Below are 25,170 nucleotides of genomic sequence, written 5' to 3' on the forward strand. Positions count from 1 at the left end.
AGATCTAATGTGTACTTCAACTCCTTGTTTTATAGAAAATAGCCAACATACTAAATAATATCACAGTGAATTTGAACACGTCATTTAAATTTTTTCTCGGGCTGGGGTTGTGGCTCAGTGGTAGAGTGCTCGCCTAGCATGCATGAGGCACTGGGTTCAATCCTTAGCATCACATAAAAACAAAATAATGTGTCCACCTAAAACTAAAAAAATATATAATTTTTTTATCAAGCTTGTTGACCCTATGTGCACAATCACTTCACTCAATATTAAGTACTCAATCAGGTAAGAGTATCTCAAACAATTCAACCAAGAACATAAGTATTAACACTCAAAGAAAACACCTTTGTGGGGAAAATTATCATTACTGACTTTATTTTCTCCCTTCTTTTACATGTAGGATGTTACAGCCAAGCACCAGCTAATGTGGCTACACTAAATGTGATTCAAAGTCCCTTTCAAATATATTCTTATTAGATTCTTACTGTGAAGCACCTATTTTATCAGCACTACTTCAACAGATAAGCACATTTTTAAGTTGAACAGCAGAGTGCAGTGCATTTAGAAGAATCCAATAAACTAAAAACAAAATTACTTTTAAAGTAAGTTCTACTATCTAAACGTTGAGAGCCTTCAGATGTGTAGAAATGCAAACAAAATTAAAATGTAAGATTAGGACTGAGGCTGGGGCTCAGCGGTAGAGCTCTTGCCTCGCATGTGTGAGGCCCTGGGTTTGATCCTCAGCACCACATAAAAATAAATAAAAATAAAGGCATTGTGTCCATCTACAACTACAAAAATTTTTTTTTGTTTTAAATATATATAAGATTAAATGCTCATGTATTCTGGATGGCTCTAATAGCCAATCAGATCTGTTATTCAATCTTGACAGAAACAACTCATAAAGATTCTCTAAAAACGGGCCTAATTCCAGTCACTAATGAATATAATGATAAAGGCCAGGAAGATCTAAATTACATACAAATAACTTTTCAGTTAGGGTCAAATATTAAACATTTTTAATATCAAGTCAATCTATTTTTCATCTAGTGACTTGAATAGAGTATATAAGCTATGATTGTTTATAAAAGATTGGTTTTATTTGCTCTTTTTAAGTAGTCAGATGACACTAGGATAACATGAAACTGGATTATATGTATGCACAGATATACTGAATTCTGTATTCATGAGTTAAAAAAAAGAAGTTAGGCACTCTGAAATGAACAAACTAATATGGTATTTTAATTTTACACACAGTTTTATAGATTTAATATATAAAGAAATAAAAGGAAAATATAAACAAAATATACCAAACCTTAACTAAGCAGAGTTAAAGGGAACACTAAAATTATCAATATAAATCAATTTCAGAACTTTTGGCGTGCCCACTTGTTCAACATGATTGGGTAACTATCATATATATGCACCATACAGGAATATCAAATTTTTAAAAAACAAATCACTGAGTTTTTAAAGAGATATTTTAGCCTTAATTAAATCTTTGATTTAGAAGGCACTTCAATAACTTCCAGTGCTTCAAAGTCATTAACATCATCACTATACAGTACTGAAGAAATATTTGTATGATGTGCAAATAATTTCCAGTATTATGCAAGAAAACCTTATTTTAGGCATTTTCTTTTTTCTTTCCTATACAATTAAAATAAAATAAACATTAGTAAGGTTTTTACAAATATTGTTTATTTTAATGAAGCTGGTACAGACAATGTCCATTAAAACCCATATCCCAGGCCAAAAGTACAAATAAAATCAAAGGAGCAGTGTTCGGTTGTATACACTTCTGCATGAATAACTTTATTAACTGCTAATGAAAATTAGAACTTTTCCGGGATCTTCTGACTTTTTTTTTTTTTTTTTTTTTAATCTTAAAATGCTTTCTCTTCAGTGAAGCCATCTTTGGAGTTAGTCGTTACTCTCACCATGTCTGTTCGTCTTGACTCCAAAGCTGATATTCCTCCTCTTTTGGTCCAGACCCCCAGATTTTAAAAGTAGCATCAGGTTAAGGAAAGGTCATTTTCCCACAGTTCAGTTCTCTGAAAAACTTCCATCTCCCACTGAAAGTCACAGTCCAGGAGTGAAGCAGTCACATGCTAGAACTTCAGGGCCAACTGGAAAGTCATTATATAGACACTCACATTGGTCGATCTTATTTACCACCAAAAGCCTGAAAATGCACAGTCCTGAAAAAGGTGGCCTCTCTGTTTACACGTGTAATTTTTTAAAAGGAGAGGGCAATATGAAGGGAGCTGAGGTTTGATCACCAAAAAATCAGCACAATGAAAACAAACAATAATGAATAATGAGCACTAGAATTCAAATTACCAGATGTTTTAAAGAGATGGGTGCCAGTTCTCAATTCCATTTGAACACCACATTACAAAAGAACTATTTTTAAAAATAAAAAAGGATTGAGGGAAAAGAAAAAAAAATAAAAGAATATCTAAACCGTTGAATGACCCCCTGTTTGTTCCTGATAAACTTCAATCACATCTTCTTCCTCCATTCCCAGCTGTAAAAAGAAAAATGTTAGTAGAATATTAAAGCACTATTTTTAAACTGGCTACAATTATGTGGCCACTATTTTAAAGTGCAAAAAGATACAAAAATGATCTATACTTAATTATACTCTTTCTAAGATTAAGAATCCTGTTTCCTGGGGCTGCAGTTGTGGCTCAATCACAGAGCGCTCACCTACCACATATGAGGCACTGGACCACATTAAAAAATAAAGGTACTAAAAAAGATAAGGGCTGCAGGTGTGGCTCAGTGGTTAAATGTCCCTGAGTTCAATCATCCCTGGTACCGAAAAATTTTAAAAATTAAAAAATTTTCAAAAAAAAAATCCTGTTTCTTAATCTAAAGAACATAGAGGTATACCTTTACTTCTGGTTCTATGTCTATATAGTCATTCATTTTGCTCTGAGTCAATTTTACTTCCTAGTTTATTTACTATATAAAACTCAAGTGGGGCTGGGGCTCAGTGGTAGAGCGCTCGCCTAGCATGTGTGAGGCCCTGGGTTCAATCCTCAGTACCACATAAAAACAAATAAATAAAGGTATTGTGTCCAACTACAACTAAAAAATAAATATTTAAAACAAAAAAACCCTCAAGTGTTATTAACAGGTTAAAGAAGCTTTAAATCTAACAAGACATGTACTTAATAGTTAGATAAAGTTTGATGGCTTATTTTCTAAAAAGCATTTCACTTTTAGCTGTAATTACTGTAGAATTTCACTTCTTCCAAAAACTTGATTTCACTTGGAAATATATATGGTTTTAAGGCTGGGCACAGTGGCACCCACTTGTAATCCCAGCAACTCAGGAGGCTAAGACAGGAGTACTGTAAGTTTGACAACAGCCTTAGCAACTGAGTAAGACCCTGCCTTAAAATAAAAAGGGCTGGGAATGCAACTCAGTGGTAAAGCACCTCTGGGTTCAATCCCCAGTACTAAAAGAAAAGAAATAAAGGGGGGAAAAAAAGAATATATATATATATGGTTTTAGTTAGAAAAATACTGCCTAAGGATTATTTCTAAATGGTTTGCCTTGTCACCTACAGTTCCTTCAAGTGTATAGCTATTATTTTTTTCAATAGTGATCACTCTCAATGCAGAAAGCTTACCTAGACATCTAACACTTATTTAATGTCTCCAATTTTACAAGCAAGATTTTTCAGCCCATTCATTTTTAATTCTTGCAGGGAAAAAGAGGATCTTCAAAATGCCTTTATAAGCCAAGGTTACACACCTAGAATCCCAGCAACTCAGAAGCTGAGACAGGAGGATCATAAATTTAAGGCCAGCCGTCAACTTAGCAAGACCCTCTCTCAAAATGAAAGTGGGGATTGTAGCTCAGTGGTAGAGTGCCCCTGGGTTCAATCTCTAGTACTGGGGGCAGAGGGAGTTAACATCATCAATAAGGAGCTTCATGTACTTTAGATAAAAATACATGTAATCATTATATAATATTCCAGTCAAAATTACACTGCCTGGGATCTAAGCATGAGGAAACAAACAAACCCAAAGTGAAGGGTTGTCTACAAAATAACTGCTGTGTAGTCTCCAAAAATGTCAATGTATGAACCATGTGTGGTGGTGCATGCCTATAATACCAGCTACTTAGGGTCTGGGGATATAGCTCAGTTAGTAGAGTGCTTGTCTCGCATGCACAAGGCCCTGGGTTCAATCCCCAGCACCACCAAAAAAAAACCCAGGAGGCTAGGGCTTTGAGGACTTCAAGTATAAGAAGTCTGGGCAATTTAGGGAGACCCTGTCTCAAAATAAAAATTTTAAAAGGTTGGGGATATAGATCAGTGACAGATTGCCTATCTATGCAAAATGCCAGTTCAACTGCCAGTACTGGGGCGAGGGGCATCCCTCAACGTATGAAAAGACCAAAAAGACTAAGAACTGTTCCAAATTAAAAGATTAAAAGGGACACCTAAATAAAATAGCTGGTACTGAACTGGATCCTATCACAGGCGAAAATTTTGTTATAAAACATAACTGGGATAAATGGCAAACTGGGTTGTAGATAAAAAATATTCTTAAGCTTAAATTTCCTAAATTTGATTAATAGTACTATGGTTATATAAAATAATACACTTTTTCTTAATAAACAAACTGAAATTTTAAGAAGCAAATGGCCATGGTGTACACACTACTCCCAAATGGTTTAGTGATGGGAAGGTGAAAAATAAACATGCACATCTGGATCCACACATATACAAAAAGGGAGAGAGAAAGATGAAACACAAGTCAAAAAATGTTAAAAATACATGAATCTAGGTAGAGAGTATATATATGAATTTTATGTACTATTCTTGCAACTTTTCTTTTTTCCTCCTCCCTAACCTCCACCCCACACAGGTACTGAGGATTGAGCCCAGGAGCCCCCCTACCTCTGAATTACATTCCCAGCCTTTTTAAAATTTTATTCTGGGACAGGTTTTTCACTAAACTTCTGAGGCTGGCCTTGAACTTATGATCCTCCTGCCAGTAGCTGGGCTTACAGGTATATACCACTGTACCTGGCTCTTGCAACTCTTCTGTAAGTTGAAAATTCTTCCATATATATATATAAAAACCAAAAAGAAGAAATTTCAAAAAGGACACAAGTATTCCTGTGTTAAACTAGAGAAACTCCCACTTACCAATAGCTAAAGGCTATTCACAAAGTTACAAAGCATCTCCCCAGATTACTTATTAATTACAAGGAAAAAATAACTTTATAGTAGATAAATCTGGCAGTTATCACTTTAGCCAAGTGATCAAAGTTAACATTATCTATAATTGTACAGACATCACATATCTCCTGATGTGATACACTCAGGAATATACAGCTTTACTCTGTGTGACATTCCCACCAAAAAGGCAAAACTATATCTAATCAAGAAGAAACTCTAGACAAACTCAAATTGAAGGACTTTCTAAAAAGGGAAGATGGTCTAAACTTTTTAAAAATTGTTAGTGTGACAAAAAATAGAAAGGAAAAGAAAAATGAGAAAATATTTCAGATTAAAGAAAGTTATAGAGGTATGCTGACCAGTTAGAATGCATGTCCTGAATGAATCTGATAAAAATATGACCATAAAAAGACCTTACTAGGAAAAAAGACAAATCTGACTACTTTAACTGTAGAGTCAATAAAAATACTATATCAATGTCAAATCTCCTAAATTTAATAAGTGAATGATGGCTCTTAAGAGATTAACAACCCGGCATGGTAAGGCTGAGACAGAAGGATCTCAAGTTCAAGGCTAGCCTGGGCAATTCAGCAAGACCCTGTCTCAAATGAAAATAAATTTTAAAAAAGGGCCAGGGACGTATCTCAATGGTAGGGTACACCTGGGTTTAATTTCCAGTTCCAATAAATAAAAACAAGAAAAGAGATAATATTTAGGGGTAGGGCTATGGTATCTGTAACTTAATCTCAAGTGGGTCAACAATAATATGTATATACAGAAAGTGACAAAGTAGACACAGCACAATGTAACATAACTGATGATATAGGGAAGGGTATTCAGTAGCACTGTATTACATACACTATCTCACAATTCTATAAGTTTGAAATAGTTTAAAAGTAAAAATTAATAGTAATGATACATCATTCCTACCATCAGAAATATCAGAAATGTTATTTTGTATATGAAGAGGGAGATAAACATATATACATAGATTCAAATGCACACTTTACTTTGAGATACCTATTTGAGGGGAGTGGAATATATAAGCAAATGAAATAGTCCATACAATAGAACAACTAAATGAAAACACAGAAGCAAAAAAAAACACACATAAAACAAGAAAACAGAGTCAACCAATCTTAAAATGAGTCAAATATCAGAATCCAACTTTTAAGGTTAGCCTCACCATAAATGAGTATCAGCAATCTGCCAAATTAGAGGAATATTTATCCATCTTCAAAAGTTTTAATAATGCCTTATGATAATTTCAGTATTCAATCCCTGATGCTACCTACCTTTATTGACTTTTCTTTGTGTGTATATGTTGGGGATGGTGGGGATAGGTGACACAGGGGGTAATCTAACACTGAGCTTTATCCTCCTTTTTTTTTTTGTGGTGCTGGGGATTGAACCCAGGGTCTTGTGCATGTGAGGCAAGCACTATACTGAGCTATATCTCCAGCACTATCCTCTTTAATTTTTTATTTTGAGATAGAATCTAGCCAAGTTGCCCATGCTAGCTTTGGACTTGTGATCCTCCTGCCTCAGCCTAGAATTTCAGGCATGTACCTGAAAGTGCCTAGTTCCTTTATTGGCACCCAAAAGATTATTTTTCCTCTCTGACAAATGATATACCACTTAAATTGGAGGATACTTAAGAAAAGAACAATTTAATACCAGTATACCAAATCATTCAAAAAACTTTTTAATTTTTAATTGAGGAAGAAATTATACTCGTAGCTCAGTGAAAGAGTTCTTGCCTAGCAATGGGTAAAGCACTGGGTTCGAGCCTTAGCATCACATAAAAATAAACAAAATAAAGGCATGATGTTCATCCCAACTACAAAAATTTTTTTTAATTAAAAAAAAGAAATTATACTCACTTCTTTTGGAGTATGATTATCAGCAATTCTCTGACCTTCAAAGAGAAACCTGAGTGAATTCATTGGAACTCCCTAAAAAGGTTAAAAAAAAAAAAAAAAAAGGAAAAAGTATATATATGTACATATACACAAACAAACCTCAGAAGAAATAATACGAACTTTGATCCACAAAAAGCAAGTATGAAAGCCTTAAATAAGCTACAACAGAATTTAAAACTACACAGCTAATTCAATCATAATACCATACACTGAGTACCAACTATCTGCTAGTCTATTCCTATACCAAATACTTTATACACATAATCAAAAATGTTCTTCATATTCATTTTATAACTAGGAAAACTTAAGGCTTGGAGAAAACATTGTCTGCTAGGAACTTTAGCCTAAATCTTCTAAGTCTGTGCTCTTGACCACTATTCTATTCATTTTCCCCTTAAAACCCATGAGCTAGCATAAATCAAAATCAGAAATTAGATGAGATCCTCAACAGCTTCCAACAATACAAGCAAACTTGGTTTTAAATAGATTAAATCATAGGAATTTATCAAGAGCACAACAGCTAGCCAGCCAGATAAGCTAAGAAGAACCTACAATGGCATAGATGGCACTTCAAATATCATAAAACATATTGATTATATATTTTTTTCTGATCACTTACTGAACAGTAATAGCTAAAAGGGGAGAGGTGTCTCATTTAAAGGGAAGTAACTGAAAGTAAATACAAATCAAGAATCTTTTAGTTAGTTCAAAACTATTACGACAGTTTTGCTCAATATCTAATATTAAGATTTTCACTGTGGGTATTTAAACACTATCCCAAAATACCCAAAGAAATTAAAACTATTTGTTAACATGCACTATTACAAAAGTATATGAGACCATGAAAACTTACCTTTCATTTGATTTAAATTCCTTCCAAGGTTACATAAAATAATAAAGTGGGTGACAAAAGCAGAATATTCTTTGATTCACAGAATTTTTCTTTAAATTACCTTATAATAGAATCAAAAAAGTTCCTACAGGGCTTTGGGATTATATATAGCTCAGTGACAGAGTGTGTGCCCAGTAATGTGAAAAGCTCTGTGTTCAACCGACAGCATTTCCCCTCCCCCCCAAAAAAAAGTTTCTGTAGAAACCACCAATCTATAAAAGAAAAATGATAAAATAATTCAATAAATAATAAATTTACAGGTTGGACACAGTGGCACATGTCTGTAATCCCAGTGACTCAGGAAGTTGAGGTAAGGGGATTAAAAGTTTGAGACCAGGCTTGGCAACTTAGCAAGACCTTATTTTAAAAAATAAAAAGTACGAGTGGTAGAGCACTGCTGGGTTCAATCCCCAGTGATGCCAAAAAGAAAGAAAAAGAAAAAAGAAGTTTATGACTTTGCACTCACAGGTAAGTGTTGCACAGTTCAGATAAATGCAATTTCCTGTTTCTTGTATACCATTAAGCTAAGGGAAAAATTACCAAGTGTCTATAACTAAGTATAAAAAGCTTTTCTAAAGACTGTAAAGTTACTCTGAAGCTTGGCAAAGATCCTACTAATGTTATAATTTTCTCCCAAAACCTAGTACCTTGAACTTTGGGGTCAATTTTTAGTTTTCACTTAAGCTTTGGTTTACCTCTTTACTTTGCACTGTTTTTCCTCAAAAATCAATTCCCTATAGATGAGGTAAAAGAAACTATATGAATTATCTTCAATTGTTACAAAGATTAAATACATTTTTCTTAGGTACTTATAGTATCATGTACATGATTATTCAATAAATATGAGTAAATTCTACCTCAGTTTTAGCTCACATCAAAATTATTACAAATGTAAATTAGTTGGGACCCAATTAATAAAATTTTACTGAACTTACTAATTAAAAGCTATAACAAGAGATACAATGGTATATATTGTTTTACTGTTTTTATTTTTTTGTAGGGGCAAAGGGATAGTGGGGATTGAACACAGAGCCACATCCCCAGCCCTATTTTCTATTTTATTTAGAGTCAGGGTCTGAGTTGCTTAGAGCACCTTGCCTTTGCTGAGGCTGGTGTTGAACTCAGGATCCTTTTGCCTTAGCCTTCCAAGCTGCTGGGAGTACAGGCATACACCACTGCACCCGGCTGTTTTACTAATCTTAACAACTAGTCTCTGACTTCTGATACAAAAATTCTATCTAAATTAAAAATTTTAATTGTTTAAAGTAAACCTTCTAAAGAAAAACCTACAAGGTGATCCAGGCACTATGGCACATGCCTGCAATCCCAGCTAAAAGAGGTTGAGGCAGGAGGATCACAAATTCAAGGCCAATCTCAACAATTTAGAGGGACCCTATCTCAAAGTAAAAGTAATAAAAGAAGCTGAGAATGTAGCTTAGTGGTATTGTGCCCGTGGCTTCAATCTTCAGTACTGCACACACCAAAAAAAAAAAAAAAAAAAACCTACAGACTATGTAGCTCAGGGGCACAACGCTTGCCTAGCATGTGCAAAGCCTTGGCTTTAATTCTCAGTATCAGAAAAATACACAAATATTTAAATTAAGAAAGCGCTCTACAGCCAGATGCAGTGGCGCATGCCTGTAATCCCAATAACTTGGGAGGCTGAGGCAGTAGGATCACAAGTGTCAAGCCAGCCTCAGTCAGCATCATAGAAAGACCCTATCTCAAAACCAAAAATAAAAAAGGGCTGGGGATGATGTGGTTCAGTGGTAAAGCATGCCTGGGTTCTATTTCTAGTACCTCAAAAAAAAAGCCCTACAATACCTGAATTGATATCATGTAATACAATTAAATATTTTTTAAAATTCAACTTAAGACACTGATTAAACATATTTCTTGTAAATTATTTTAAATCATAATTTCATTTAGAAGTAAAGCTTAGTTATCTCCTATTTAATTTCAACTATATTTACTAAAAACTATTTTACTAACAAGGATAATAATAAATAACATTTATTAAGCATTTTTAGGCATCGTGTTAAGGACTTTTTGTAGGCTATCTCAATTTATCTTTGTGAGGTGTTACTATAATATCCTTTACTAATGAAGGCAAAAGCAGTGGCATAGCCCAAATATGAATCAGGTAGGTTAAAGGAATTAAGTTATTGTTCTAATGATGTAATTCATGAAAACCAAAATCCATGAGGATTTGGTATTAATAAATTGAGTAGACTTTCATGCAGATTTTTTATTTGTTTTGTTTGCAGTGCTGGGGTCAAACACAGAACTTCACACATGGTAGGCAAGTGCTCTACCGCTGCGTAACATCCTCAGACCCCAGGTTTTCTTTCTTTTTTTTTTTTTTTTTTTAAATATTTTTTTAGTCATACATTGACACAANGGTTTTTTTTTTTTTTTTTTTTTTTTTTTTAAATATTTTTTTAGTCATACATTGACACAATACCTTTGTTTATTTATTTTTATGTGGTGATGAGGATTGAACCCAGGGTCTCTCACGTGTGAGGCGAGCACTCTATCACTGAGCCACAACCCCAGCTCCCCCCCAGGTTTTCTTTTAAAAAGAAAATTCCTTGGTGTTGAAAATATGGATGGAATCAGCAGCATATAGTAATGTTAGTCCTATGTAAAAAGATAATATACTAATAATATTATTACTTAAATTTAACATTTAGCTAAACATTGATGATTAGAAGCACAGAGCAATGTCATAGAAATCACCAAAAATTACTTGCCTTTCTTGTTATATAACTAGTAAGCCATCAAGATAGAAGCATTCACTTGATATATCTTTACAACAGAGTTAAGTTTTCAAACGAGTTGGCATCTTATGAATTCAAACTTTTAAAAATAGGCCACAAGAGGAAAAAGGAAATTAAACAGAGTATGATAACATTAGAGTGCTTTCCTTGAGTTCCTAAGGTGACAATAATAAAACAGATCATTTTGTCTTTTGACAACCTTTAGTTTAAAAAAAAAAAAAATAGGGCAAACCATTGTAGTCAATACCATAATTTACAAACCTGTCTTTGACAGTATGATTCTTTGAGTTTCTTGAGATGTGTTGTCATTTTCACTTTGAAGTGAATCTCACTGCTATCCTATGAAGATAAAAGAAAAACAATTACCCTCTTTTTATAAACTATTTACTTGTTTGAACCAAATTATTTAATTATACATGTAATATAAATAGAAACATAAACCAATCATCTTTATTTTTTTCCACCAAGATATTCTTCTTAGCATTCCTAAAAGGTTTTATAAAATACTGGAATCATCCTCAAAGGTGTTTTATATCCATTACAAAAGAAACTTAATAAAACAAAGATATCTGTCTTAGGTGTTAAAATGATCAATATAAGTATGTACATGGAAGAATGTGTTCCTTCATAAATGCACGTCTATGAATACACAATAAGAACAAAAACATAGAAGACAAAAAAAAATTATACCTGACTGATAATTAGGAAAATGGAGAAATAACAAAAATGTTTTACCTATCACACTGACACAAAATTTAGAGATTGATAATCTCCCAAACAAGTGGGGGAACTGGTACAATCTGATCAGAAGACTCCACAATGCCACCAATTCTGTCTTTTGTCCTTTAAAGAAGAAAAAGTAACTATGGAGAAACTATGAATATTCATCCTCCAACAGTTTTCAGCTTACCATAACTAACACCTCAGAAAGAATCAATAAGATGCAGACTAGAGTCCAAGGAAATGAGGTGCCGGAAGAGGCCAAAGTGTGGAGGTGGGATTAGGAAAAGGGCTGACAGGTTCTTTTGTTTAAGGGTAGCCCTAGAATTACCATTTAATGATATTCATTGTATTTGCCCCTGAAGCATAAGAGTCAACAGTAAATTTCCATTTGGAGAAATTAAAATATGAGGCGTCCCCCCAAAAGCTCCTGTCTATGTTAGTGCAAGGATACTTGGAGGTTAAATGTTTGGACTGTCAGAGCTGTAATCAATCTAATGGGTCCATTCCTAAGGTCACTAGGAGTGTACACTGTAAGGGTTCATCTGCCCTGTGGTCCCAGTCCCTTTATCTCCATTTCCTGGCTGAGATGAGAGAAGTGCTCATCCACCATGCCCTGATGTTCTACCACGATGTTCTGCCTCACCTTGGGCCCAGAGCAATAGAGTCAGTGACCCTGGACTGAACGTCTGAAATGGGAGCCAAAATAAACCTTCTTACTTGTCCTTGTCAAGTATTTTGTTCACAACAACAAAAAGCTGACTAACACATAAGGTAGTCTAAACCTGCCTAGCAAAATAATTTTAAAATACAGTATCTGCTTCTTCTACCTCCAAAAGATGCATGTACAGTAAATGAAAATGCCATTTTTAAATAAATGTGCCTTACTTAAACCTTTATTTTTCCTGTGAGAGAAATTACATACATGTTGGAAGAGAGAGTCAAAGGAGAAAAATAATGAAACTCACCTGTCCAATTACTTTGAGTTTAATGTATTCTCCTTCTTTCTTATCCCCCAAATCCTCAGTTGAAGGTTTTGCCTCCTGAAAGAAAAGTAAATTTCAAAATAAAAGCTCTTACATGCAATTTCAATTACTCATTTATGAGTATCCATTCCTTTCCCTCAGGGTACAAAATCTATACATGAGCATACAAAGAACATTTATTTTCTCTGCCAGGCAAGCAAAAAGGGTCCTAAGTCAATTATTCTCCCAAACACTGGTTCACTACAAATCAAGCAAGAGGTCTCTTTCTTTGAGTGTATACCACAGTATGGGATATAACTTTACCATGCATCAAAATCATCTGGAGGACTTGTTAAAACAAACAGCTGGGCCCCATCATACTTTCTATTCTGGAGTGGAAATAAGAATGAATATATTTCTAACAAATTACCAGGTCATACTGATTTGCTGGGTAGAGAAACCATTTGGAAACTAGAGGAAGTGAATCCTCAGCAAAATTTTATTTTATTTTTTTTAGTTTTTTGTGGTCATAGCACATGATAGGCAAGCTCTACTAGTGACCTATATCCTCAATTCATGTATTCTTTCCTATTTTCTTTCTTTCATGTGTATGTGTGTGGTTGTGGGGATGGAGGGGTGGGGACTGGGGGTCAAGCCCAGGCCCTTGAGCCTGTTAGGCAAGCTGTATACCACTAAACTACATCCCTATCCCTTTTTATTTTTGGACAGGGTCTTGTTAAATTGCCTGGGCTGCCCTCAAACTTGTATTCCTCCTGCCTCAGTCTTCCAAGTCACTGGCATTACAGCAGTTTGCCACCATGCCAGGTCATCCTCCACAGATCTCCCCACACCTGTTTTAGGAATGGAACCGAACCCAAGAGCACCACACCACTGAGCTACATCCCAACCCTTTTTATTTTGACACAGTAGTCTCACAAAGTTGCTCACACTGGTCTTAAACTTTCAATTTGCCTGCCTCAACCTCCCAAGTAGCTGGAATTACACAAGTGCCACTGTGCCCAGCTTCTTCTCCATGAATTCTGAATTCTCCTCCAAACATTATGAATCCAAGATAATCTTCTCACAGCCTATCCTGAGGTGTTTACTACCAAAGGAAAGTCAAATAGGAAAGTACTAGCCTAATATAGAGCCAAGAAATCAATTTTATGTCATCTATTAGTTTAAACTATCTGAAGCAAGGGCTGGGGATGTGGCTCAAGCGGTAGCGTGCTCGCCTGGCATGCGTGCAGCCTGGGTTCGATCCTCAGCACCACATACAAACAAAGATGTTGTGTCTGCCGAAAACTAAAAAAATAATAATAATAATAATAATAAATAATAAAATTCTCTCTTAAAAAAAATAAAAAATAAACTATCTGAAGCATTATAATACAAGTTTAGAAGAAAAGGTTTGAAGGAAAACAAAATTTAGGAGAACTGAACTGGAACTGGGGGAAAAAAACCACACAAACAGAATAAGTAGAAAAACAACAAAAAAGAGACCCATAGGAAGACAAGAACAGAGGATTACAAAATAATTTCACATAAAAGGAAACTGAAAAGAAAATGAAGTTAACAGAATAAATTAGCAAAACAACTTTATCAAAATGCATCTCAAAAATAAGTAAGCCAGGCTGGGATTGTGGCTCAATGGAAGAGTGCTTGCCTAGCATGTGTGAGGCACTGGGTTCGATTCTCGGCACCCATATAAATAAATAAAGTCCATTGACAAATTATAAAAAAATAAGTAAATCATTTTTATTAAAGGAGTATCCTATGTGCTATACCTTAGTTAGGCCACCAAATTATCCACTTATTTAATATATACTCTTCTATCATTCATACTAATTTCAAAGAGTTAACCCATACTCAGTAACAATATAACTAACCATATTGTATCCTGCAAGTTAAAAAAAAAAAAATCACAGAATCATTACCTATGTATTTCACGCCAGTAACTTTAACAAATTCCTTAACACTCAAATATTAAGAGAACGTATTAAACTAGACGTAGATTTTTACTTGAGGTAGTCTAGGGAAATGCTTAGATAACTGAATTGATTCATTAGTATGAATCCTTGCTGGTTTTTCATTAGGCAGTGCTTTCAACATTTGCTGGCTATTAATATTACAGTAGTGATCAATCTTAACCTTCTTTAGAGAGACAGTATTTCACCTGAAACCAGAAGACCGAGTCTTCAAATACCATCTCACCGCATTTCTATGACTTATATTCTTAATAAACAGTTGCTTCTGCCTTTAAGTATCTAGAGGGCAAAGATAGCTTATTATTTATTGCAGTGAAGGGCAATAAAAAGTACCCAAGCCTTGAAGTCCTCTTTAACTGGAAGGAGAGGGGGTGGAAACAGCTTTGTTTAAATTAACAAAAAGGAGGACAGGGCACCTCCCCTAGCAGCAATACATCAGCACAATAGGAGTGATTCCGCTCCAGCGTTTCTGGAGGGTAACTAAGAGGTTACTCAGAAGAAAAAGAATTTTTCCCCTCCTCCAATCCACCATCCACAGTACTTCAGAACTCTCCTTCTAAAACACAGCTTCTCTGATTCTATAACTACTAAGATCAAAAGCATAAATGGGGGGCTGGGATTATGGCTCAGTGGTAGAGTGCTCGTCTAGCACTTGAGAGGCCTTGGGTTCGATCCTCAGCATCACATAAAAATAAGTAAATAAAATAAAGGTTTGTGTCCAACTACTTCTAAAAAAATAAATAAATAAAGATGGCTTCCAGTACTTTAAGGTCTGAAAGAACCAAATCCTACAGCACAGCATTCAATATTTCCATTACCAAGTTCAACTCTTATTTTTCCCTCACCATTCATTTATAAACCTAAAGATTCTGATAAATTGGACTAGTTGTCCATCAGCAATATTCAATCTTCCGTCCTTTATGGCCCCAGTTTTTTTTTATTTCGAACACATACATACACACACACACCCCCTCTCTCAGCCTTTCCTGAAATCATCTCAAGAGAGAAAAGTCTACTCTACTCCACACATAAGCTGAAGTTCATCGTAAAAAAATAAAAAACAAAAAAACCCTCTTATAGTCAGGCACAATGGAACACACCAGTAATCTCAATAATTTGGCAGACTAAGGTAGGAGCATCGCAAGTTTGAGGTGAGCCTAGGCAACTAAACTAGATTCTGTCTCAAAATTTAAAAAAAAAAACAATAAAAAGGGATGGGGATATAACTCAGTGTTAAGCGTACAATAACCAGTACCACCCCAAAACAACAACCAAAAAAAAAAAAAAACCCTCTTCTAGGAACCATAGCATCCTCCCAACCATTCTTTTCCTTTAATGTTCCTATTTTCAATTTGTTCATATTTTCTACAGTATTTATTCAACTACTCCCCTCTTGACCTGACTTATCTAGTTGTTGTCCTTATCTTTTCTCAATAGTCAAACCTCTCACAAGAGTACTAAGATTTCCTATTCCATTCTCACTCTCAACCTACCGTAATTTGGTTTATGCTTTACCATCCTGCTCAACATTGCCCTTACCAATGGCTACCAGCTAGACACCTTACTTACTGTAAATCCAACACTTTCAAGTCTCATCTTTAACTCTAGAAAACACAGATGCTGGTGACTTCTTCCTTGGAAACTCTGGTTTTCAAGATTCCATTTTCTCATTTCAGCCACTTCCTTTGCATCACTGACCTTCAAACCTCTGCTTTTTTCTTTGCCTCCCTGGATGACCCATGATTTCAACAATCTCTTAGATACTAATGACTCACAATCATTCTTTCCAACCTGACAACTTTACTGAGTTTGACTCTTTTTTTAATCAAAGTACCTGAACATCTGTTGTTGGATGTCCCTCAGGTACCTTGCCACGAAAGTGTCCAAAACTAAACCTATTATCTCTAACTTCTCTATTAGCTTTAAATCCTCTTTCTAAAAACCAAACTATAGGGCTGAGAGTGTAGGTAGCTCAGTAGCAGAACTCAGGTTTAGTATGTACAAGGCCCCGTGTTTGATGCCCAGCACCAAAACAAAAAAAATTACAACTCCTCTAGGATTCCCAATTACAATAAGTGGTTACCATACACTCAGCCGCCCATAGAAACTTGCCTATAGAAACTTGGAATCATCCTTGGCTACTCTTCCCCTCTTAAACTTCATACCTCATCATTCTGATAATGCTTGCTGGCTCTTGAGCTCCTCTAATTCTCTCCATTCTACTATAGCCTTAGTTCAGGTATTCACTGATCAATAATGCTACTAGAACAGCATTTACAGACACCCCCAGTCTTGCTCCCTCCAATTAAATCTCCAAACTGCTACAAGAGCCATCTCTCTAAAATGCAATTTGATCTGCTTAAAATCTTCAGGATGAAGCCAGGTGCGGTGGCACACACCTGTAATCCCAGAGGCTCAGACGTCTGAAGCATGAGGATTGCGAGTTCAAAGGCAGCCTTAGCAACTTAGCGAGACCCTAAGCAGCTCAGTGAGACCCTGTCTCTAATAAAATATAAAAAAGGGTTGGGGATGTTGCTCAGTGGTCCTCTGAGTTCAATCCCTAGTACCTCAAAAAAAAATTTTTTTTTTCAGGATTAAATTCAAACTCCTTTGCTGATATAACACTGTCATTTATGTGCTAGTCCCTGCCTCACAATCCAATTTACCTCTCTCTGCTAGTATAGCCTATCCTACAGTCATAATAAACTGTAACAGTTCCTTGAACATGGCATCCTCTCTACCTTATCTCAATTATCTCTGCACATGTTGATCTCCTCTACTTGGAATGTACTTTCTCATGCTACTCCCCTTTCAAGACCACTCAGACATCACTTTCTACAAAAATGATTTCCCCATTACCCTCTTAAATGCTCACATACTACTTACTTTATCTATTATAACCATGTGTTTGCATATCTAAGATTTGAGTTCCTTATTAGTATGTCCTTTATATTTCTAGTCAAGGATAGAGCCATTACTCTGAAGATATTCAACAAATTAATGTTTTCAAGTGAGGCATAGTGGTGCATGCCTGTAATCCCAGCAACCCAGAACCTCAGACAGGAGAACTGCAATTTCAAGGCTAGTCTAAATAACTTAGCAAGACCTGGTCTCAAAAATAAAAAACAAAGCTGGGCACAAAGGCGCACACATGTAATCCCAAAGACTCAGGATGGTTACTTAGGATGGTCACTTGGGAGGGTTACTTCAGAAGCAGAGGATTACAAATTGAAAATCAACCTTAGCAACTTAGTGAGACCCTAAGCAACTTAGCAAGACTCTTATCTCAAACTAAAAAATAAAAAGGGCTGGGGATGTGGATCAGTGGTAAAGCACCCCAGGTTCAATCCCCAGTACCAAAAAACAAATAAATAAAGCCAGGCACAATGGCAAATGCCTATAATCCCAGCAACTCAAGAGGCTGACATAGGAGGATCACAAGTTCGAGGTCAGCCTCAACAACTTAGTAAGACCCTGACTCAAAATAAAAATTAAAAGGTCTGGGGATGTAGCTCAATGTAAAGTGCCCATGAGTTCAATCCTCAGTACCAAAAAAAATAAATAAATAAATTTAAAAATAAAAAGAGCTAGAGATGTAGCTCAGCACTAAAGCACCCCTAGGTTCAATCCCCAGTATGGGAAAAAATATATAGGTTTTCTATGACAGGTTTATATGCATTGTCTTCTTTACAAATTTACAAACATCTAAGCTATTTCACCTTCATAGTCTCTATAATACCAGGAAATACAAGGCAATTATTGAAATGTTCACTGAATAAAGCTGACAGCACTATTATCGGTTTTACCATAAAACTTTACTCACATCGTACTTCTGTATATAATCAACAGTTTAAGCAAAAATATTTTCAGTTTTTTATATTCATGGTTGCAAATAAGAGATAATTTACTTTACTAGGAATGATGGCACAAGTCTATAATCCCAGGAGGCTGAGACAGCAGGATCACAAGTTTGAGGACAGCCTGGGCAACTGAGGAAGCCTGTAGTCTCAAACAAAATTTAAACCAGGCAAAGTAGCACACACCTATAACCCCAGCAAATCAGGAGGCTGAGACAGGAGAATCACAAGTTTCAAGCCAGTCTCAGCATCTTAACAAGACCATATCTCAAGATACAATAAAGAAGAGCTGGGGGTGTTAACTCAGTGGTAGAGTGCCCCTGAACTAAATCCCCAATATCATAAAATCAAAATTTTGGCGCCCGCGGTGTCCATGGAGAGAGGTTGAGGTAGCCGAGCTCCGGCCCGAGGCACCCGGGCGCCGGGACAGCGAAGATGTCGGCCTCGTTAGTCCGGGCCACTGTCCGGGCTGTGAGCAAGAGGAAGCTGCAGCCCACCGGAGCCGCCCTCACCCTGGTAGGTGTGAAAGTCGGTGTCCGAACTAGGGGTTGCAATGGCCTTTCTTACACTCTGGAATATACAAAGACAAAGGGAGATTCTGATGAAGAAGTTGTTCAAGATGGAGTCAGAGTGTTTATCGAAAAGAAAGCACAGCTGACACTTTTAGGAACAGAAATGGACTATGTTGAAGACAAATTATCCAGTGAGTTTGTCTTCAATAACCCAAACATCAAAGGAACTTGTGGCTGTGGAGAAAGCTTTAATATTTGAAACCTCAGGACTCCTCTGGCTGTAAACTCCAGGAAAGCTTGCTGAAACCTTGGAGCTTGCTGAAGAAATCATGTCACTGTCACTTGCCTAAGGTTTATAATATGTGGCCACCTTGTGAGGAAAATAAAGTGATGCATTTTGAAAATGGAAGCCAGTATGTTAGATTCCAGAAGACATGATATTTGTATTCTCTATATGGGGCAGAAAATGAGAAGCCATTGCTCTTTTTGGATCATTGTTATGTAAAGAAAAAAATCCTACCCTACACTTAATTCTCATATTCCTTTCTGTTAGAACCAGTTTCAATAATACTGCCTCCCTGACAGTAATTCACAAAACAGGTTAATAGGTATGTGCTTGCTAAATTTGTATCAAATGGCTTAAATGTGCATCTCATGGGCATTTTCCCAACCAGATTAGTGGTTCCCAAAACTCAGAGGTGAGAAGTCCTTGACTACTGATAGTAACATGGCAGTGCATTGTTTTTCTACCCAAATTGGCATGACCTCTTTTTTTACATTTTTATCAAAATTGTCAAATGCCTCATTTGTGTACCCTTCAACAGTACTAGGAAAAANAAGTGCCCCTGGGTTCAATCCCTGGTCCAAAAAAAAAAAAAAAGGCCAGATCCTAGAAAACTACTTAAACGTGCTTCAAAAGCAGAATGGATAAATAAGTGGTAGTCACACAATGCAATGCAATACAGCAACAAGATTTAATAACACTCAACTACACAAAATGTTAATGGACAAATCTCTAAACAATATTGAACAAAAGAAGCTAGACCCAGAAGTACATCCTGTATGTATACATTTATAAAATGTTATAAGTACAAAAACAGACAAAATTAATCTATATGTTTTAAAGTTAGGACAGAGGCTCCTGATCTGGGTACAAATTGCACAGATGTATTATTTGTGAAAATTTAGCAAAACTTACATGCATGTGCACTTTACTGTAAGTATAGTAATCTTCAGTAAAACCATTAAAAATAACTGGCCTTAGATACTGAGAACAGAGCACAGAACTCCACCCTTCCTTCCTTCAAGATTCTCATTAGCACAGACAAGGCAACTGAATGCAAAAAAAATAAGTCAAATAAATACACACATACAATATGTATATACTTTATATATACACACACCTTTAAATAGTTATATTTAGAGAATACACAAATTTTTAGTTGCAAAACTGTTGCTCAACAATAGAATCCATGTGAACTTTCCTACAAGACTTTAAGAACTAGAACAGTAACAGAATTATCCAAAAAAAACTCCACAATTTCAGGAAATTCCAAAATGGAATGCTGAGGATGTCAAGACAAAACCATCCATAACAATTCCAATGTCCTGGAAGAAGTAAATCATTCAATTTTGGATATAAAGTTACCAGGTCTATTGTTAAGAGAAATAGATAAAGTATGCAAAAACATCATATTAAAAAAAAACTATTTTGATGTTTTTGATGGGAATATAGCTCATCTGGTAGAGTGCTTGCCTAGCATGCACAAGGCCCTGAGTTCAATCCCCAGCACCACCACCAAAAAAAAAAAAAAAAACACCTATTCTGAGACAACCAATGCTTCCTCAATAACAAAACAATACCAAGGAATCAGAAACAGAGAGAGGATACCCGCTACTTCATGTGTTTGAGGCAACCTTCCAAATCTAGTGTCTAAAATAGTGCTGACAACATAACATTCAATATTTATTAATGAATGTACCTGACCACTTATTCCTTCAAAAACATGAAGTACCCATTCACTATACTGGCATTATTGGGGGAGGGGGATGAATAAAGCCTGATTTCCAACTTTCAAAAGCAAACAGATTAATGGAAAAAGATATTTAAAATGTAAATAATTGTAATACTACATAGAAGAGTTATAATATTAATATTTTGCTATAGGGCTAATGGCTTTCATAATGTATCTGACAAATACTTTATTTTTTTTTATATTTATTTTTTAGTTTCCGGCGGACACAACATCTTTGTTTGTATGTGGTGCTGAGGATTGAACCTTGGCCGCACGCATGCCAGGCGGAAGCGCGCTACCACTTGAGCCACATCCCCAGCCCTGACAAATGCTTTATAATTTTGAAGTTGAACTACTCAACTAACCTTAATGAGTACTCTAACCATTACAATCATTCAGTTTTCAAAATACTATTAGTTATTATTTAGGTAACATTTTATTTGAAGTGTTTCATTATAATCATCTATGTTTGCATTATCCACCAGCAGCACTCCATGTCTATCAAGGGCATGAAATGGTTAAGGTACCCACTGCTAATCACATGCTCGAGTAATAGCTAGAGCTTAACTGTTTTATGATATATAATACACATAATTATGAATTTTATTACACAACCAGTTCTCCTGCAGCCCCCATCTACAGTTGCTAAGATCAGTAAACATTAGCAGGGATCTATAAAGAACATTGCTAATGCTATCAAGACAGAAAAAAAACACAATTTATGTATTAAAGATAAGTACAAATTCTGTTACTGAAAAATTGAGTCCAAATGTCATTCTCTTGAATCTGGGCTGGTCTCAAGGATTTGACTGAGCAAGAGAATACAGATGTAACTTCCAAAGCTGGTCCCAGAAGCCTTACTATTTCCACTCAGGTTATCTTGAAACACACTCTTTATAAGCACTTGACCTGTCATAAATCTGAGTACCCAGGGGTCTAGCTCCACTCAGAGAGGCTATGACACTCTGTGAAGAGCAGAATTCCACCCTACTCTACCTCCCTGAAGGCATCTTAGGCCTTATACACCTCCCAGCTGAGGCCCCACACACCAAGGAGCAGAGATGAATCTAACCCACAGAGCTAAAATCATCAAAATAAAAGATTGTTTTAAGTCACTAAATTTTGAGGTAGTTTGTTCGGAAGCAACAGATAACTAGAATTATATAAAGATTCCAAATACTCGTCTAGAGATAAATCATTTAATCAATATCTCTTTCTGGGGTGGGGGTGGGGTGATTCAGTTATAGAGAAGCACTGTCAATTAACAGACCTGAATTGAGGAGCTTAGGTCCAAGATAATGATGCTTTTTTTTTTTTTTTCTTATTCTTTTTTTGCTTTTTTTGGTACTAGGGATTGAACCCAGGGGCACTTAACCACTGAGCCACATCCCCAGTCCTTTTTTTTATATTTTATATTTTGTTTAGCAACAATGTCTTGCTGAGGTGCATAGAGCCTTGCAGCTGGGACACAGGCATGTGCCACCATGTCCAGCCCAAGATGCTTTTGATGATGATTATCATTAAAAAAAAAAAAAAGATAGAAAGAAAAAAGAAATAAACTAGAAAATAAGAAAGGAGTAAGGGAAGTTTTGTACAGATTAAATGACAGTTTGATATTAAGCTTCTATATGAGTGCTTGGTTTTGTTGTAAAGTGAAATTAGGCAAAAGGAGAATCCCAGTCAGATTGCTGTCACTGGTTACACGACAGTTCCTTACCCTCTTTAGGAGATCATGTACCCATGATGAGAGCTATGGGCTCTTTCTCCCTTAAAAAAAAAAAAAAAAAAAAATGCACAAAACACTTCACACAGCTCAGTGGATTTTTAGCCCTCAGAATCTATGGCCCTTAGGTTTAGAACCTGTTTCAGACAATAATGGTCCACAAATCCACCAGAAGATAACAGGATTGTTAAAACTATAAAAATGTTTTTACTCAAATTTTTTTAAAAAATTAATTTATCAATGGAGAACCCAGCAATTTAAGTTTTATGTGGATCTAATGTCCACTTATTTTAACCTGAAATTATTATTCTATTTCATTATCTTAGCACCAAACAATAAAATTCTGGGTTGCCTCAGAAAATAAAAAATTTTTTGGTGGTGCTAGGCAAAAGTCTACCACATCATTCTAAGGTTGTCTTCTGGGGATAGTGGTTCAGTTATCTTACTTTTCCTATTACACAGTAGTAATATGGACATTTTTGCTCTCACAAGATTCTTGAAGGTATGGATTCATTTTCATATCTTGTTAAATCTTTAGCACCCAACACTGAACTTGTACTGGGCCCTAATTATTAATGATGCTAGTCAATCAGCCTGGAGCAAGACTTCTCCAACATTTTGGTCTCTGAAACCCACAAAACTATTGTTTTTTTAAAAAAAAAAAGATTATATTTATTGACATTTATGATATTAAATAATGAAACTGAGAAATGTTTAAAATATTTATTAATTCATTTTAAAATAAGAATAAACCCATTATTTAACAAATAACATTTTATTAATAATATTTTCCAAAACAAAATTAGTGAGAAAAGTAGCACTTTCACATTTTTGCAAATCTCTGTAACGTCTGGCTCAATAGAAAACAGCTGGATATTCTACATGCTTCCATATTTCAATCTGTTGTGATATCACAAGTCAAGTTAGTTTCTAGACAGCTTCACTAACACCCATGGAAGAATAAGAAAGACAATAAACAAACACACACTGTCTTAATATTAATATGAAAATAGTTTTGGCCTCACAGATCCTATGAAAACAATCTCTTTGCGTCCTATGTCCTCTATTTCTTTCTTCACAGCCTTTTTAAATTATCTGACTTCAAACTGGAGCAAAAATAATTCTACAATTTATTCTTTTCTGCATACTATTCTTTCATCAGGCTATCATAAATTTCAACATGCTTTCTAGCTACTTCTGAGCATCAAAATGAAACTGAGCATTTATAGCTGTTCTTTCTTCCCTGGTTACCAAGTAAACAACTGTCTAGAGAGGTACTTATAATACCATTTCCATACTAACTTGGGAATTAACCTAGATTATCACTAAGTAAATCCACCCAAAACTAATCTAGATTATGGTTAAGCTTTAAATACAGAAGTGTACATTTTTTGTAATAGTACAAATCAACAAAAACCTCACTTGATTTCACCATGTGATACAAAACTGAGTTAAAAACCAAAGGAATAAGTGTGTAAAATTTAAAAGTTCAAGTACATTTTGGCGTTAAACATATTTTTCTGAATAATTATCACAAAACAAGTAAAAGGTCAAAAATACTTTTAAAACTCAAAGTCTTCTGAGCAAAAAAAAAAACATAACGAGGACCAGATCAAAACTCTGAATTAAAAACTAGCCATAAACCTAGTTAACTAAAACAGGTTGAGGAAAAACAACTTTAGGCAAAATCAATCACTGCTGACTGAATGCAAATCCCAAGCAAAGTCTTGAGAACAACGTTGAGCTGAAGCACTCTGCCATTAACAGGCAGGGTTTTGCAAATGTTCTGGAACTGCTCTACAAGCACAAAGTTTTCTTATCGTTTTCCTCAAAAGTATCAATATTCTGCAGGTTAATGCTCAGATAAAAAGCTTTTGGTTGCTCCAACAGTTCTGTTCTACTGTTTTGTTTCTTGGTTATTCTTAGTGCTCTCTTACAAGTGGAGAGTCGATGAACCAATCCCGAGTAAGAAATTGGAAAGTACAGAAAAGAGGCGACAGCTCTGCACCCCCACACGGAAAAGGACTCCGAGGCGAGCAGCGTCGGCTGGGCCCTAGAAGCAACCCGAACGCAAAGCAGCCCTTTCCAGGTTCCCCGCAATATCATTCAACTTCTCCCTCGCCGCCCCGCGCCCTCCGGGACCAAGAATCTGAAAGTAGAGTCCAGCCGCTTTTCAGGGCCACAGAGCCTCCCAGTCAGGGATTTCTCGCCCGTTACATAACTGGGGCCTAAGGCCCCGTTTCTGCAATCAGTCCTCTGGAGGGAGATGGACAGGTTCCCCAGGGATCCTCTCAGGGAGGTAGAAGCAGGGTTCTGCACCTGGTCGACCCGGGAGAAAGAAGGGGGACGACTTGAGGGAGGCCGCGACCAGAAGTACTGGGGCACAGGGGGTGAAGAGCGAGACAGAAGAGGGGCGGGGCAGCTCCCGGAGCACCGAGGCAGGTCCGGGCGTCTCCGGCCAGAGCCCGCTCCCCTCCCTCGCCCGCTCAATCCCCACTGGCCGACCCTCCCCAAGTCCGCGCTCCCCTCCCCCGCGCCTCCATCCCCAGCCCCAGCCGAGCGGCAGGCGGACCTGCAGGGGAAGGCCCC

At 36.1% G+C, this 25,170-nt stretch overlaps 2 protein-coding genes across 2 annotated transcripts in view; one reads left to right on the forward strand and one right to left on the reverse strand.

Annotated features, from left to right (window-relative positions):
* Positions 1 to 1,861: 1,861 nt before the first annotated feature.
* The window catches only part of Sumo1 (small ubiquitin like modifier 1), a 24,613-nt gene continuing 1,304 nt past the window's right edge, over positions 1,862 to 25,170 (reverse strand). Inside the window, exons 2-5 of the mRNA XM_015481274.2 lie at positions 12,490 to 12,564; positions 11,063 to 11,140; positions 7,091 to 7,162; positions 1,862 to 2,530 (exon numbers count right to left, since the gene is read on the reverse strand). Of these exons, the coding sequence (XP_015336760.1) occupies positions 2,462 to 2,530; positions 7,091 to 7,162; positions 11,063 to 11,140; positions 12,490 to 12,564 (294 nt within the window). The 3' untranslated portion in view covers positions 1,862 to 2,461. The remainder of the gene's footprint in view (positions 2,531 to 7,090; positions 7,163 to 11,062; positions 11,141 to 12,489; positions 12,565 to 25,170) is intronic.
* LOC125618180 (iron-sulfur cluster assembly 1 homolog, mitochondrial-like) lies at positions 18,479 to 19,369 on the forward strand. Its single transcript, XM_048808326.1, has one exon. It carries the CDS (start codon positions 18,767 to 18,769, stop codon positions 19,100 to 19,102), a length of 336 nt encoding a protein of 111 aa, XP_048664283.1. The 5' UTR covers positions 18,479 to 18,766; the 3' UTR covers positions 19,103 to 19,369.

The sequence above is a fragment of the Marmota marmota genome, unplaced genomic scaffold, assembly GCF_001458135.2.
Source record: "Marmota marmota marmota unplaced genomic scaffold, marMar, whole genome shotgun sequence".
Classification (NCBI taxonomy): domain Eukaryota; kingdom Metazoa; phylum Chordata; class Mammalia; order Rodentia; family Sciuridae; genus Marmota; species Marmota marmota.

Coding starts and splice junctions, on each gene's coding strand:
- LOC125618180 (XM_048808326.1), top strand. CDS start 18,767: ATGTCGGCCTCGTTAGTCCGGGCCACTGTCCGGGCTGTGAGCAAGAGG.